Source organism: Ochotona princeps, chromosome 15 (assembly GCF_030435755.1).
Source record: "Ochotona princeps isolate mOchPri1 chromosome 15, mOchPri1.hap1, whole genome shotgun sequence".
In the NCBI taxonomy this organism is placed as follows: domain Eukaryota; kingdom Metazoa; phylum Chordata; class Mammalia; order Lagomorpha; family Ochotonidae; genus Ochotona; species Ochotona princeps.
The window spans coordinates 2538570-2554683 of NC_080846.1; the positions used below are offsets into that span (position 1 = coordinate 2538570).

Consider the following 16114-nt stretch of genomic DNA (forward strand, 5'->3'; position numbering starts at 1 on the left):
GCGGGCTCTGACGCGATGGACAGGACGGCACGGTCTCCCTGGCCCTGGCCGTGGCGTGTGGAGCGTTCTGAAAGTTCCTTTCTTAACGCTTTGCAAACCACTCATGTCTGCTGGGCTTGTCGTCATCATTCCCCATTTTTTACTTTTTGCGGGTTTTTTTTTTTAGATTTATTTATTTTTATTGAAAAGACAGATTTACAGAGAGAAAGATCTTCCGTCCACTGGTTCATTCCCTAATGGCTGCAAAGGCCAGAGTTGAACTGATCAGGAGCTAGGAGCTTCTTCCGGGTCTCCCTTGCAGGTGCAGGGTCCCAAGGCTTTGGGCCGTCCTCCACTGCTTTCCCAGGCCACAGGCAGGGATCTAGTTGGGAAGTGGAGCAGCTGGGACATGAACTGGTGTCCATATGGAATGCGGGTCTGCAGGGGAAGGATTAGCCAATGGCATCGTTGCTCTGGACTGCTTTCTGCATTGTTAAGGTGTGCATTTGTAAGGGGAACATATGTAATTTTCTGTAATTCTCATGTAGGTTTTACTTTATCATTTGTTGCTTTGATGGCTCCCATGTTCTACTTTGAAAAGCTTTTCTCTGTTCTTCCAGAGTGGGTTTCCCCTCTGGGAGTTTGACTTTTGGATTGTCCTGTGGCTTGCGCGGGGGCCCAGCCTTGCTCCTTTGTCCCCGGCTGACCGTGTGTCCCCATCCCGTTGGCCGTGTCCCACGGTTGCTGTGCTTACCTACTTCCTTTTTTTATTCTGGTTGCAGATATTTATTGTTCCCCATGTGCCAGGCGCTGTCCTAAGCGACTACATTTACAGCAGCAAACAACGATCCGAGGGCTCGAGCTGTGAGTGAGGTGTCTGCGGGCGTGTGTCAGCTGTGGCGAGGCAGTGTGCCCTGTGGCCCAGGCCAGCTCTAGACCATTGTTCATTCTTATAAAATAACCCTTTCCTGGGGCCATGGATACTTTCTGCTTATTTCTATAATGGTTTATTTATTTATTTGAAAGGCTGAGTCATAAAGAGAGAGAGGGAGAGAGAAAGATCTGTTGTCCACTGGTTGTGGCTGCAGTGGCTGGAGCTGGCTGCTGTGGAGCTGGGAGCCTTGAGCCTCCTCAGGGTCTCCATGTGAGCAGAGGGACACAAGGCCCTGAGCTTTCCTGCACTGCGTTCCCAGGTGCAGGAGGAGGGAGCTGGATCAGCAGCGGGGCAGCGGATATGACTTGGTACCCAGATGGGATGCCAGCGCCGCAGGCACCGGCCTGCCTGCTCCACCCTGAGCTTCATGGCTGCAGCTCTGCCGGTCTTGGGCAGTTGGGGCTGCCATGCCCGAAGGGTGTGGCTGGATTGACACCTGGTAGCACTCCCCACATGGCTCTTCAGGATCTTTCTGGGTGTTGCGGCTTTTGAAGAAAGACACTGTCTGATGTGTTAACTTAGGAGGGTTAGCTGAGCACCTGGTAAGCTTTGTCGTGTGTCCACGCCTTATTTAAGTTTTAAACCACATGCGTGCCACATGTAGAGTTGCTGTCAGCTCCGTGTCCTGGCGGTCTTGGCAGACACTGCTTAGATGGATTCGTTTGTGTGTTTCCAGAGCAGGTCGTTATCACCTGTGCGGCTCCGTGGTTGTGACTCACAGAACCCTCAGCCCTTCCAGCAGCACTGCGATGCAGTCATGGAACTGGTTCCTGTTCTGGTTGTGACATATACCTTGTTTAAGGAAGTGCTAAGTTATTCCGCTTTTATGAAGACTTTAAAAACACTCACACAACCGAAAATAAGGCTTAAATTGTATTGTTGTCTCAGCGCCAGAGGAAGTGACCTTTGCCGAGCTGCAAATGCATCGGAATGTCATGATAGATTTCGTAATATTGGACTGTTGTGTTCCTGAACACAGCCTGCCTGCAGGTGTTTGTAATACACAGTTGAATTCTTTTTTTTCCTTTTTCTTCTTTTTTTTAATTGATTACATTGCATTATGTGACACAGTTTTATAGGCACTGGGATCCCCCACCCCTCCCCACCCCCCCAATGGTGGATTCCTCCACCTTGTTGCATTACCACAGTTCAAGTTCAGTTGAGATCCTTTCATTGCAAGCATCTACCAAGCATAAAGTCCAGCATCTTATTGTCCAGATAAGTTCAATGGTTTCTTGGGGAGACCATCTCTGGTCTGAAGGTAGAGCTGGCGGAGTATCATCCTGATCACCTAAACTGTTGACATATGTCTTGTTAGAGTTATAGAGTTAGATTACACGAAACACAACCAGGTTCGGCAACATCATGCTTCAACACTATGAACTGCTAAATACTAACATTAAAATAGACATGAGACAGCTGAATAGTAATCTATAGCCATTTTAAGGTGTATAGAACCCAGTTGCATATAAACTAATAATTGAAATGTCAATGTAGAAGTCACAGGATGTGGTTCAGAACTTGCATTCTTTTTTTTTCTCTTTCAATATATTGGTTACTCAATACCATGTCAACTAATTCCATAACGTTATAAATGGTTACTGATGTAATGTCGGGGCTTGAATTCTTTTTTTTTTAAGATTTATTTATTATTATTGGAAAGCCGGATATACAGAGAGGAGGAGAGACAAAGAGGAAGATCTTTCATCCGATGATTCACTCCCCAAGTGAGCCGTAATGGCCGGTGCTGCGCCGATCTGATGCCGGGAACCAGGAACCTCTTCCGGGTCTCCCACGTGGGTGCAGGGCCCCAAAGCTTTGGGCCATCCTGGACTGCTTTCCCAGGCCACAAGCAGGGATCTGGATGGGAAGTGGAGCAGCCGGGATTAGAACCGGTGCCCATATGGGATCCCGGGGCTTTCAAGGCGAGGACTTTAGCCGCTAGGCCACGCCGCCAGGCCCAGGGCTTGAATTCTTTTTAATACTGTATTTAAGAAGTGTTAGTCCGTCAGTGGGATTAGCCTGTACTGTCCTGTGTGTGAATGTGCGTGCGGTCTAGCATCAGTGTTCTCTCTCACCGATCAGAATCTACAGATTTCATAAACCCCAGAAATGCATGAACAGCTCTGGATCTGTTTGTTTATTTTGATTTTATTTGAAAAACAGAGCGACAAAGTGAGATCTGCTTTCCTCTAGTTGACCCCCCAAATGCCCACGGCAGCTGGGGCTGGGCCAGGAAGGAGCCCACGTGGGTGGCAGGGGCTCCAGCACCTGGCCCTCACCTGCCGCATTCGCAGGAAGCTGCTATCTGGCACAGAGCCGAGGGTTGAACCCAGATGTGGGCATCCCAGCTGGTGACTTGAGTAAATGCCTGCCTCCTCTTGAGAAATCTGTTTTCGTTGTATTTGAAAAGCAGAGAGTAAGTGAAGACAGTGTCTGTCTGCGTGCAGTCTGGCAGGACTGTCCTCCCAGGGACATCCTTGGCTGGCGACTCCTCCCCTGTGTGTTTTTGATAGTAGATCATGGACAGTCCTGCCGTTTGTGACACGTGACTGTCCTCCTCGCTGGCTGTGAATTCTCGTAGTGGTTTTACCGTGGCTCTCCGGGCCTGGGCAGTGTAAGGAGCACCTCCGCCAATCCCCGTCATTGTGATTTCCAAGGTCTTGATGGTAGGAAATCAGCAAGTTATTCCTAGCCACAAGGGCAGCGGCTGTCATTTCTGAAGTGTTTGGCAAGTGCCAGTTGTTCTCCTGGGCACCTTGTGGCCTCCCTTCTGGTCTCCATAGTAACCGTGGGAGGCAACTGTTCTGATCATGTTGATGACGAAACTCAGGCTGGGAGATCAGGAATTTCCCGGAAGGGGCAGTGGGTCAGCAGTTGGGTCAAGCTGGCTCTTACTTTGCAGCCCTGCTGGCAGCCGTATTCCTGGTAGAAAGTTGCCTCCCAGGCCTGGTGTGGTATCTTAGTGGCTAAAGTTCTTGCCTTGCAAGCATCGGCATCCCATATGGACACCAGTTTGTGTTCTACAGGCCCCACTTTCCCATCCAGATCCCTGCTTGTGGCCTGGGAAAGCAGTAGAGGACAGCCCAAAGCCTTGGGACCCTGCACCTGCATGGGAGACCTGGAAGAAACTCCTGGCTCCTGGCTTCGGATTGGCTCAGCTCCAGCCGTTGCAGCCATTTGGGCAGTGAATCAGCAGACCAGTCTTTCTCTCTGTCTGTCCTCTTCTCTATATATCTGACTTTCCAATAAAAATAAATAGTCCTTGAAAAAAAAGGAAAAAGAAAAGAGTGGTCCCTCTCTCCTTGGCACATAGGAATTTAAACGCGTGGGCTCAGCATCCGCCTGTAGGTCCTTCCTGAGGCACGAGCCCACACCGCGCGTGTCTGCATTTTTTGCCTATTTGCTAGAATCCCTTTGTCATCTCAAGGTCAGCATGCGCAGCACTTGTGTGGCTAACGGAGGCCAAGCAAGGTGACCTCTGCCCAGCTCGGCCCCATCCTGTGCTTCTGCCTCTGGGAAACACCACACAGGTCACACCTTTTGTGCTTCTTGTTGGTTACTGATGAAGCCCTGACCCAGGAGGCGGTCGCCAGGCCTGAGAGGGTGTCAGAGAACAAGGCAGTGAGGAATTGGCTAATGGGTGCCTAGTGGCAGCCCTGTCCTCTCCTCCGGGGGTGCTGGGTCAGCAGGACCAGTTCCCACTGGGGACATCCCTATAGCAAGGGCCATGGAAAATCTGGAGGAAGGATTAATTGCTGTTCTCACCCAGGTTGAAACGCAGAACTGTCCATGGTGCTGCCCGTGTGAGTGCCCGCTGCTTGCTTGCTTGCTTTTTTATGTGTTTATTCTAAAGTCAGCATTACACAGACAGGGCCTGGCACGGGAGCCTGGTGGCTAAACTCCTCACCTTGCATGTGATGGGATGGTTTGTGTTTTGGCTGTTCCACTTCCCATCCAGCTCCCTGTTTGTGGCCTGGGAAAGCAGTCAAGGATGGCCCAAAGCCTTCCTTGTGGGAACCTGTGTGGGAGACCTGAGGAGGCTCCTGGCTCCTGGCTTAGAATTCCTGGCTCTCTGCTCCTCTCTGTATATCTGACTTTCCAATAAAAATAAATCTTTTTTTTTTTAAAGTAGCATTATACTGAGGGGGAAAGAGACACAAAGAGAGGTCTTCCATTGTCTGTTTCACTCCCTAAGTGGCATTAAGGGCCAGGGCTGAGCCAGGCTGAAGCCAGGGACCAGGAGCCCAGGGACGTGGGCCATCCTCTGCTGCTTTTCTGGGGCCATTGTGAGGGAGCCGGATCTAAAGTGGGACAGCAGGGCCCTGAGCCGGTGCCCACTTGGGATGTGGATGTCTCAACAATGGCTCTGCCTGCAACATCCCACTGCAGACCCCCCTGGACTCTGTGGGAGTGGGGGAGGCAGGGACCTGCCGCCCAGGACCAAGCCCTTGATCCTTGGGAGGCTCGCTGCTGGAGTGGCAGCTGCTCGGCCTGCAGAGAGGATTACAGGAAGGCTCCCTCGGGTTGGTGCTGTGGGGTAGCACAAGCGGCCCCTGCACCCTTGTGGGAGAACCAGATGAAGCTCCTAGCTCCTGCACCCTGTGGGAGAACCAGATGAAGCTCCTAGCTCCTTGTGGCTTCCAACTGGCCCTTCCCTGGCTAGAACTGCCTTTAGGAGAGTGAACCAGTGGTCTGTAACTCTCAAATAAACAGATCTCAAAGGAAAACAAAGGAGGAGAGGCCACCAACGGTTCCCCCAGAGCACCTCAGCTTAGCAGGGGCTACTGTTACGGCCCTTCTGCAGGCCTCATTGTTGATTGTGAGGGTGGCCGGTTTGGCCCATCCGGAGTGTGGTCACTGAGGCCCAAGAGGCTGAACGGCCTGGTCATCTGCATGAGGAGGAGCACCTCATGTGTCTTACCTGGGGCCCTCTACAGTGCTGGCCCCTCCATGTGTCTACACGGGGAGTGTGTCTGCACCCTCAGGGGCAGGTCCCCTCCAGCGCTGGCCCCTCCATGTGTCCACACGGGGAGTGTGTCTGCACCCTCAGGGACAGGTCCCCTCCAGGGCTGGCCCCTCCATGTGTCCACACGGGGAGTGTGTCTGTACCCTCAGGGACAGGTCCCCTCCAGGGCTGGCCCCTCCATGTGTCCACACGGAGAGTGTCCCCTCCTTGCCTCAGAAGACCGTATGTTTCTTCTGCCCCTGCTGTCCCTTTAATCTTGTACGACATACACCAGTTCAGCTGTTCACGTACTCTTGCTGTGTCTATCTGTGGTATTCCTGTGTGATCTGAGCGGCCAGGGTCAGTGAGTCAGCAGCTTGGGCTCTATTTGTTTTGTTTTTAAAGATTTATTTATTTTTATTTGAAACACAGAGTTACAGAGAAAAGCAGAAACAGAAAAATCTTCCATCGGCTGGTTCACTCCCCAAGTGGCCACATCAGCTGGAGCTGGGCCGATCCGAAGCCAGGAGCTTCTTCTGGGTCTCCCATGTGGGTGCAGGGCCCAAGCACTCGGGCCACCCTTTGCTGTTTTCTCAGGTGCTTTAGTAGGGAGCTGGTTTGGAAGAGGAGCAGCTGGGACATGAGGCAGCAGGTGGAGGATTAACGTGTTATGCTACCATGCTGGCCGCCTTTCTTATGATGACATGTTGTTCTGTTGTTTGGTTAATAATGCAGGAGACATTTTCTTTGTGTAGGGCTTTCATCTTTGTATTTTATATTTCTCCACCTTAAGGCAAACAAGTGAGAGAGTGCCCGTTCCTTGTCACCAAGGCTGGCGGGGTCTGTGCCCTCCTTGGGTGATAGTCCCGACCCAGCGCACCCTCGCCGGTGTGGTGGATGTAACCTGGATTGGTAACCTCGCGCTGTGAATCTGTGCAAGTGGGAACAGGTGGCCTTGAGTGGTCCTGGGACCCCCCTGCCACAGCTGGGACCCAGAGGAGGGCAGCGGTGGCCTGCTCTGACCTGGTGGGGATGGGACTCAAACAATGAGTTGGTTAGAGTGCAGAAAAGCGATATTGAAATTCATGTTGCAACCCAGCACAACAGGTCTGAGACCTGTGCTGAAAGAAACAATAGTACGACCCTATCGAGTGGAGGCCAGGGGCCTGTGGCTTAGCCAGTGCAAGGGCCAGCAGCAACCCTGGTGTCTGGCTGTTGTCTAGGATTTCTTGATCACAGGATTGTAACTAAGCTAACGATTGTTGGTTGTGTGGAGAGCATCAGACGACGGGTGAATGCGCCGAACATGACTTCAGGAAGGACAATCCGCATGTAACGACTTCTGCTCTTGTGTTTCTGTCCACCCAGGCAAAGCTGCCGGTGCCAGGCAGTCTGGCTCTTGTGCCATGACCCCTAAGGCCTGGGTCTCGCCTGGCCTCACCGTGGCCTGCACGTCTATGCCTTATTGTCTTGGTTGGAGTTTCCCAGCCACTTCCCTCAAGTGTAATCATTAATTTTATGTCACTTCTTTTTTTCTATTTTTATTGAAAGGTAAATTTACAGAGAGAAGGAGAAACAAAGAGAAAGATCTTCCATGCACTGGTTCACTCACCAGCTAGCACAAAGGCTACTGCTGAGCCGATCTGAAGCCAGGAGCCATGAGCTTCTTCTGGGCCCCCACGCAGGTGCAGGGTCCCAAGCTTCGGGCCGTCCTCCACTGCTTTCCCAGGCCACAGGCAGGGATCTGGATGGGAAGTGGAGCGGCTGGGACATGAACTGACACCCATACGGGATCCCGGTACATTCAAGGCAAGGATTTAGCCGCTAGGCTGTGGCGCCAGACCCTTTGGGTCACTTTTTGGACAGCTGTACCCCCGCAGTAGGGGTCTTTAGATTCATGAGAGATAAGTGGTGCAGAAAAACTAGGTGTAGACTTCACAGGTCCCTGGCACTAACAGGAACTTACCTTTAAGTTCCAGTTTCCATGCGCTGTGTCAGGTGCCTGTTAGGCCTGACCTCCTGGCGCCAGGTGTGGGCACTCCTTTCGCTGCCAGAGATGACCCAGGGATGGGTGACCCATGTGCCTCATGCCCATTCTCCTGGTATCCGGCTTAGAGTCACTACGAGGCAGGCTTCCGCGGACACCCGTATCTACTCTGGGCACTCTGCCTTGCTGGTGTTGGGGGCCGTGAAGCTGGGGCTGTACATTTTCCTGCATTTATTGAGTGCCTCCTGTGTGCCAGGCATGGCAGCAGACACTAGGACCTAACGGTGATGAAGCCAGGCAGTACCTCCCTGGACACACCAGTGGTGACCTGGCAGGGAAGGCCCAGGACACAGGATGGTGTAGGTGGGACCATGCCCACTGGTCACTCCGGCAGGTGGCCAGGTGCTGCACTGTCATGGTGGGGGGTGAGTCCCAGCCCCTCTGCTCGGCAGGGCCAAAGCTACCCTGTAACCACCGTCGGTCGGAGCAGCAGCCAACCTGAGCCACCCTGTAAGAGCATTTTGGTTTAAAAGACCTAATGTGGCTCAGCGAGGGGACCCCATGCGAAGCAGGGGCTGGAGGCATTGGGCGTACCCAGGACCAGCCGTGGTGCCCTTGCCTGGTTTCCCAGGAGCCCACCCTCTCATCCCCCACCCCCAGTGCACAGGGAGGGTCGGTGTTCCACTCTCCCTTGGGCCTGGGAGTCAGGATGACCAGGGGGTCCTGCAGGGGCTCCAGGCCTTAGGCCCCTGAGGCTCCTAGCCTGCCCCTCCTCCTTGGTTCACTGCTGGATGGGGGAGTGAGTGGGAGAAGAGGGAGGGAGGGGTGGGAACAGGAGAGAGTGGCCCCAGTGGCTCTGCAGAGGTCACCGGCCCTCTGTTGGTCCTGAGCCCTGACTGGTAGGGTTAATGGGATTTCTGTATTGACTCAGCCCTTGGCCAGCTTCCGGGGAGGAGGGGCTCGGTGCCTAGAGGGAAGCCCTGCCAGGGGAGCGTACTGTGCATGGCAGGGGCAGCAGTCGCTGACTTTGGACTTGCCTTGGCCTGGTCAGCGAAGGGCATGTGGAGCTGGGCTGCCCGCTCTGTGCTCCGGAGGCCTCAGTTCAGCTACCTGCGTGGGGGGATGGAGGGAGGGGATGCCGATGCCTGCGCCCCAGGCTGTCGGGCACCCAGCCGAGCCTGTGTAGGGAAGAATGCGGGCATTCATAGGAGGGAAGCCGCATCTGCCGTGAGGGGAGGAGTCCCGCGCGGCTCCTGCCAGTGTCGCCTGCTGAGAGTGGCTGCCAGCGGGGCAGCGGGTCCTTTAAGTGGGGTTCTCCTTGGGGCGGAGGGAGGATGCCCAGCCCCGGGCCAGCGACGTTTCTCCTGCGGCTCAGGTTTCTGCTTGCGCGCCGGAGCTGCTGATTCATGCTCGGGCTGCGCCTCGCCGCTGGGTGGAGGAGCGCGTCCCCTGGACGGAGGGGCGCCCCATGGGCGGTGGGGCGAGGGCGGGCCGCCTCCTCACCGCCCGGCCTGCCTCGCAGGGTGCCTGAAGGATGACCGCATCGTTTTCTGGACGTGGATGTTCTCCACCTACTTCATGGAGAAGTGGGCCCCGCGGCAGGACGACCTGCTCTTCTACGTGCGGCGGAAGCTGGCCTACGCGGGCGGCGAGAACGCCGGGGATGGCAGGAAGGTGAGCGCTGCGCCAGGGTGTGGGGTCCCTGTCCCGAGACGGGGGCGCCTGTGCAGCTCCGTCCCCAGTGAGCCCCTGCCGGGCAGCCCTGAGCCACTGGCCGCAAGTGGGGGAACAGCAGTGGAGGGAGCTGCTCCTGCCAGGGAAGGGCATGGAGAAGTGGGCGCGGCCAGTAGTGCTCCCTGCAACTGGAAAAGGAGGGTATGCAGGCCTAGTGGCAGGTGGGCGGGCACCGCAGCCGGGCAGGCCGGGCACGGAGGGGTGGAAGGGCAAAGGGAGGCACAGCAGATGGTCTGCAGAGCAGGTGTTGGGTGGCATGCTAGCACCCGGTCAGCTTCCCCTGTTACAGATACACGCCCTGCCCCCGCACGGACACCTGGTCGGGTTCACGTGCCCCTAGTGGGAAGGTGACTGCTGCCGTGTGGTGTTGCCCATGCCTCAGCACAGGCCTGCGGTGGAGGGCAAGCAGCCCGGACGAGGCAGGGTGACACACATGGGTAAACACCTGGGTTCAGGTGGGTCACAGCTCTGGCCAGGAGGGTCAGAGGGCTCTCGTGGGTGGCAGGGTTGCTGAAAGTGCCTGCCACCCTCTGGGAGGAGCAAAGCATCCCAGAGTGGGAGGGGTAGGAGTGAGGTGGGGTCCCATTCCGGAATGTTCCATGGAGCTTCCTGTGAGCTCTGCCCAGATGCTGCCCTCCTCTGCACCAGGAACACCAGAGCCCTGTTCTCGGGGAGCCCCCAGTCTGTTAGGCAGGCAGCACAGCCAATGGCGCTCAGGCCCCTGTCGGACAGGGAGGGCAGCTGTGGTCTGAGGACCCTGCCAGGCACACGGGACACAGCCTGTGACAGTGCCAGCAGGACGTCCCGTGGGGTGGGGCCCGGGTGGTGTCCTGTGGAGTGGATAGGGCCCCTGGTCTCTTAGGTGCCTTTTCCAGCTTCCTTGGCGCAGTGTGGAGGGTGGTCTGCAGGTACATGTGGGATAGGAGAGGCCCAGAGGAGAGGCCCAGGGGCCAGCCCTGGGCCAGTGGGGCAAGGACGGTAGCGCGCCTGCGCACTGTGGAGCTGCTATGGCCAGTGCCCCTCCCCACTCCCCCAATGGTACTTGATCCTGTGGCAACCAGTGGTAGCAAAGGAGGGTGAGTGGGCAGGACACCAGGGGATCCCGTCTTTGCTTTGCAGCGAGGGGGACTGGCATGGCAGGGGCCTGCCCAGGACCAGTGGGCCATGCTATGGGCTGCTGTCACTTGCATGGTTGTCTTGGGCAGGCCCAGGGCACAGCGTATCCTAACCCCGCTTGAGAATGTTGAGGCTCCAAGAGACGGGCAGGAGCCTGCCTGAGGCCACCCAGTGACCCAGCCCTGTGCCCATCTTTTCTGGTTTTGTTTGTTTGTTTTCTGTCCTCACCCTTTTCTATTTTCTTTTTTTTTTTTTTTAAGATTTATTTATTTTTATTGGGAAGTCAGATATACAGAGAGGAGAACAGACAGAGAGGAAGATCTTCCGTCTGATGATTCACTCCCCAAGTGACTACAACGGCCGGTGCTGCACCAATCCGAAGCCAGGAGCCAGGAACTTCCTCCAGGTCTCCTACGTGGGTGCAGGGTCCCAAGGCTTTGGGCCGTCCTCAACTGCTTTCCCAGGCTACAGGCAGGGAGCTGGATGGGAAGTGGAGCTGCCGGGATTAGAACTGGCGCTCATATGGGATCCCGGGGCGTTCAAGGCGAGGACCTTAGCCGCTAGGCCACGCCCCGGGCCCGCCCCTTTTCTTAGTTATAAGATGTGTTTTATTTGAAAGGCAGAGTTAGAGAGACAGGTTGCGACCTTCCGTCTGCTGGTTTGCTTCCCAGATGGTCACAGTGGCTGGGGCCGGGCCAGGCTGCAGCCAGGAGCCCGAAGCTTCCTCCAGGTCTCCCACATGGGGCAGGGCCCAAGCACCTGGGCCGTCCTCTGCTGCCTTCCCAGGCCACAGGCAGGGAGCTGTTTGGGAAGCGGAGTGTAAGGGCTGCTGGTGTTACAGATGGTCTGGGGACTGTGTGCCACAGCAGCAGCAGCCCCCATTCCTGGGATTTTGCATAGGAAAATGCCCAGGGGACAGTGCCATAGAGCAGGTACACCTCCACCTGCGATGCTGACATCCCATGGGGGCGCCGGTTCCAGTCCCGACTGCCCCACTTGCTGTCTAGCTCCCTGCTGATGGCCGGGGAAAGCAGCCGAGGTCCGCCTGATTGCTTGGGTCCCTGACATGTATGTGGGAGACCTGGAAGGAACTGCTGGCTCCTGGCTTGGGGCTGGCGTGATCCTGCAGATGGCTGAGCGGTCCCCACGCGCTTGCTGTTGGCTGTGTCAGCCGAGGTCCGCCGAGCTCCTCCCCGAGTAGAACACACGGGTACTGGCTGCTGCTTTGGAGCTGTGTTCTCCAGGAGGCGGCCAAGGGGGATGATGTCGGGACAGGAGCTGGGAGGAAAGCAGAGCAAAGCAACCAGGGCTGCAGAATGAGCCCAGAGGACACAGCACTGCTGTGGGGACTCTATGGGACCCCTGGGGAGTGGAAGTGGATGCCCCACCCCGAGCTCCCCACTCTGCCTCTGGCATGGGCACCTGCAGGAGATGCCTGTGTGGCAGCGGGGTGTGGCCACCACCCCTGGACCCCCAGCCGGGACAGTGTGTCTTTGACAGCTCCTGGGAGAAGGGAGGCGGCTGCTCTGGCTTCTCTTGGCTGTTTGATCATCAATAAACCTGCTCCTGGGGCAGGCGCTTGGTACCACAGCTGGGACACTGCCGGGATGGCCCACACCCCAGGCCCGAGGGCTCAGGGTCCAGTCCTGGCTGCACTCCCCATTCCAGTTCCCTGCTGTCATAGCAGGTGATGACCCAAGGTCTCAGGTCTCTGCCACTCTCTGCCACTCATGAGGGAGACCCAGGTGGGGTGCCAGGCTCCTGGCTGTAGCCTGGCCCAGTCCTGATTGTTGGAATTCGGGGAAGGGAAGCAGCAGATAGAAGGGCTTTTCTGCCTTCGAGAAGTCACAGGTGCGTAGAGAAGTTGCTCCGTGTTTGTTGACGTGGGGTGGGGAGCACCAGCCTGGCCCTGTCACCACTGGCCGAGCTGACAAGGTTGTAAAACCAGCACGTGTCAGCAGGTGTCCCCAGTGAGTCACTAATACTTCATTCCTCGTGCAAACAAGGAGATAGGCTCCCAGAGAAGAGTGGGGGTTCTGAGTTACAAAGCTGGAGATGTGGGGACAGGGCTGTGCAGCCTGTCTGTCCTTGCACACGCTCACTCCTGCCCATGCCCACAGCCAGCAGAGGCTGAGCCCGAGGTGGAGGTAGAGGTGTACCGGCGGGACTCGAAGAAGCTGCCGGGCCTGGGGGACCCTGACATCGACTGGGAGGAGAGCGTTTGCCTCAATCTCATCCTGCAGAAGGTATGTAAGGGGCACGGCTGCATGTGGGCGGGGCAGCTGCACCCCCCCGCCCGTCCCCACCACGGACCTGTGCTCCCGACAGCTGGACTACATGGTGACCTGTGCTGTGTGCACGCGTGCCGATGGCGGGGACATCCACATCCACAAGAAGAAGTCGCAGGTGAGCCCAGTTTGCACACCCAGGTCCCCGGCTGCTGCCCGCCGGCTCATGCCCGGAGGTCCCTGGCTGCTGCCCGCCCGGCTCATGCCCGGAGCTGTGGCTTTTCGTGCCCAGGTCCACGGCTGCTGCCCGCCCGGCTCATGCCCGGAGCTGTCTTCTCACGGCCAAGACCCCGGCTGCTGCCTGGGTAGCTTGTGCCAGGGTCCCCAACCACTGCCCACCCAGATCATGCCGGGGTTCCCAACCACTGCCCACCCAGATCATGCCAGGGTTCCCAACCACTGCCCATCCAGCCCATCCCCAGAGCTGTGACTTTTCCGCCTGGTGCACTGACACCAGCATTCCGTGCAGCACCTGGTGCCCGCAGTTGGCTCCTCCCTGGCAGCCCCAGCTCCCGGCATGCGGCCGCAGCCACCCTGAGTCCTCCCTCTGCTCTCTCGCAGCAAGTGTTCGCATCCCCCAGTAAGCACCCAATGGACAGCAAGGGGGAGGAGTCCAAGATGAGCTACCCCAACATCTTCTTCATGATTGACAGCTTCGAGGAGGTGAGCCTGCCCCTGTGAGCTCCTCCCTGCACATGTCCCCCTTCAACTGGAGCAGAGAACACCCCAAGCTACAAGAGAGATGGGCCCCCACATTTGCAAGACAAGAGAGATGTCAAGGTTGGGAGCCTCACTGGGGTAACAGGGCCCAGGGCAGAGCTGGGGGACGGTCAGCGGGTGTCGCCTTCCCTGCAGGGCCGCTGCTGGGAGCCTCCCCTATGGGGGCCTCCTCTGACTTTGAAGCTCCTCCCTGCCACTCAGCTCACCCCTACAAGGTCACCCAGACCTGCCCGTCTCAGGTGCTGACCAGGGTACTTGTGACCGAGCAGCTGGCCCTGCAGCCCGTGTCCTTGCCCTCAAGATGAGGTCTCCAAGCCAGGCTTCCCCGCTGCTGCTCGGGGCTGACACCCCTGTTGCCGCTCTGTACCCTGCCCCCAGGTGTTCGGTGACATGACTGTGGGGGAAGGAGAGATGGTATGCGTGGAGCTGGTGGCCAGTGACAAAACCAACACCTTCCAGGGTGTCATCTTCCAGGGCTCCATCCGCTACGAGGCGCTCAAGAAGGTGTACGACAACCGGGTAAGCCGCAGTCCCCCAGGAGCCAGCCCTCTGTTCCCAGGGCTCCCAGCAGGTGGCCCGCTCGGCTAGCTCCACCCCTTTCCATTGCCTGAGTGAGCTGTGGGGAGGCCAGGCCACTGAGCTGCCCCTTCTGGCACTGACTCAGGTCATGGCCCACCTGCCAACAGGTGAGTGTGGCTGCCCGCATGGCCCAGAAGATGTCATTTGGCTTCTACAAGTACAACAACATGGAGTTTGTGCGCATGAAGGGGCCCCAGGGCAAGGGCCACGCTGAGATGGCTGTCAGCCGCGTGTCCACGGGTGACACGTCCCCCTGTGGGACCGAGGAGGACTCCAGCCCAGCCTCACCTATGCAGGAGCGGGTAAGGGTGGCAGTGTTGGGGTGGGGCCTCTGTCCCTTGGACCCCCTTCCCAGCCCCCAAGGGAAGGAGTGCCCTACCACGTACATACACACCGGGGTCCAGCAAGGGGAATTGCCATGCTCAGGGTCCACCCAGCAGTTTGGCTGGCCAGGGCTGTACACAACCGTTAGAGCCTCACCGAGCTCGCTCATCTGGCCAGGTCATGGCCATGGGGCAGTGAGCAGAAGGCGGCTGCTCTGCTCGGACCCATGACTCCCACCAAGGTGCCTGGCCAGGGGGGCACTGTGTCCTCTGCTCGGTGGTGGGAGCCTAGCCACTGGCATCCTAGCGCTATGCAAGCAGGCTGCCTCTCCTCTCCCGTGCCATGTCTGCCACTCCGTGTCTCCGTGGCTCTCCGTGTCACTCCGTGTCTCTGTGGCTCTCAGTATCTACAAGAGTGTGGCGTGCGGGTTTGGGTGAAGCTGGCTGGGAAGTCCTTGCAAGGCCCCTGCCTTTGCCGTAGGGACAGTGTCGGGTTCTGGGTTTTCTCCCCAGGACCCGTGGCCACATGGTGATCATGCCTGGCCCTGTGAGGGCTCGGCCAGCTCCGGCTAGCCTGTTCCCTGAGCGGCCAAACTGCGATTTGCCCATGTGGGTGCTGGGGCCGGAGATGTGTTCTGTCCAGGGGTGTCCTTTGCCCGGGACTGAGGGGAGGGGCTGGCAGTGTTTACTGTCCCCTGGCGTCCTCTCCCTGGAGCCCGGGGCCCAGTGCAGGACACGTGCAGACTCTGTATCGTGGTGCCTGGTGTTTGTTTTTGTTTTTTCCCCGTCTGGAACCGAGCAGCCGCCAGGACTGTGTGGACGTTGGAGCCATGAGGCAGCGGCTGACGGGGCTCCTGGAGGCTGGGCTGGCTCATCTGGCTGCTCGGATTCTTGTTTGCGTGGGGAGGAGGGAGGAGATGGGCCAAGTTCCCTCTGCCTGGAACGCCCTTCCCCCCCTTCTTCACCTGGCGAACTCCTACTCGTCCTTCGAGACCCAGCTCCAGCGGCACCTCCCCCGAAGCCTCCCCGGCTGTCACTCCCTCTGTGCCTGCACGTTCCCGCCCCCGGCCCCCACCATCTGTTTGAGCCTGTCTCCCCAGCAGACTGTGAGCTCCTTGAGGGCAGGGACGCGAACCCCGTGCTTGCCTGTCTTGGACCATGTCCACCTGGCCCCTGGTGGGCGTGAGGACAATCTGTGAACAGCAGTGTGCCCTGAAGGGAGGGGAGGAGGTGCTTGGGGCCTCAGCGCATGGGACAGGGACCAGGGAATAAGTCGCTGTGGTCCCAGCGTTGCCACTGTCCCGCTGGGTGGTGGCCAGAGAAAGTCGAGACTGGTGTCCTGCCTCCCTCCCTCGCTGGCCTGGCCAGGAGGACCCAGGGGACGGTGTGGTGGCACACCCCTGCCCAGCACTGGGACTCAGAGAAAGGAGCCCTCTGTCATGTGTGGGGACAGCTGCTTGCCCTTTGGACGCTGTGTGTGCCACACATGCTGCCGAGAGCCTCGGG

General features: G+C 57.7%; 1 protein-coding gene across 1 annotated transcript in view; it reads left to right on the forward strand.

The window, feature by feature from the left end:
- KIAA0930 (KIAA0930 ortholog) overlaps positions 1-16114 on the forward strand; it is a 30350-nt gene that overhangs the window by 11842 nt on the left and 2394 nt on the right. Inside the window, exons 2-7 of the mRNA XM_058673495.1 lie at positions 9371-9522; positions 12819-12944; positions 13027-13104; positions 13548-13649; positions 14085-14225; positions 14393-14587. Coding sequence (XP_058529478.1) covers positions 9371-9522; positions 12819-12944; positions 13027-13104; positions 13548-13649; positions 14085-14225; positions 14393-14587 — 794 coding nt within the window. The remainder of the gene's footprint in view (positions 1-9370; positions 9523-12818; positions 12945-13026; positions 13105-13547; positions 13650-14084; positions 14226-14392; positions 14588-16114) is intronic.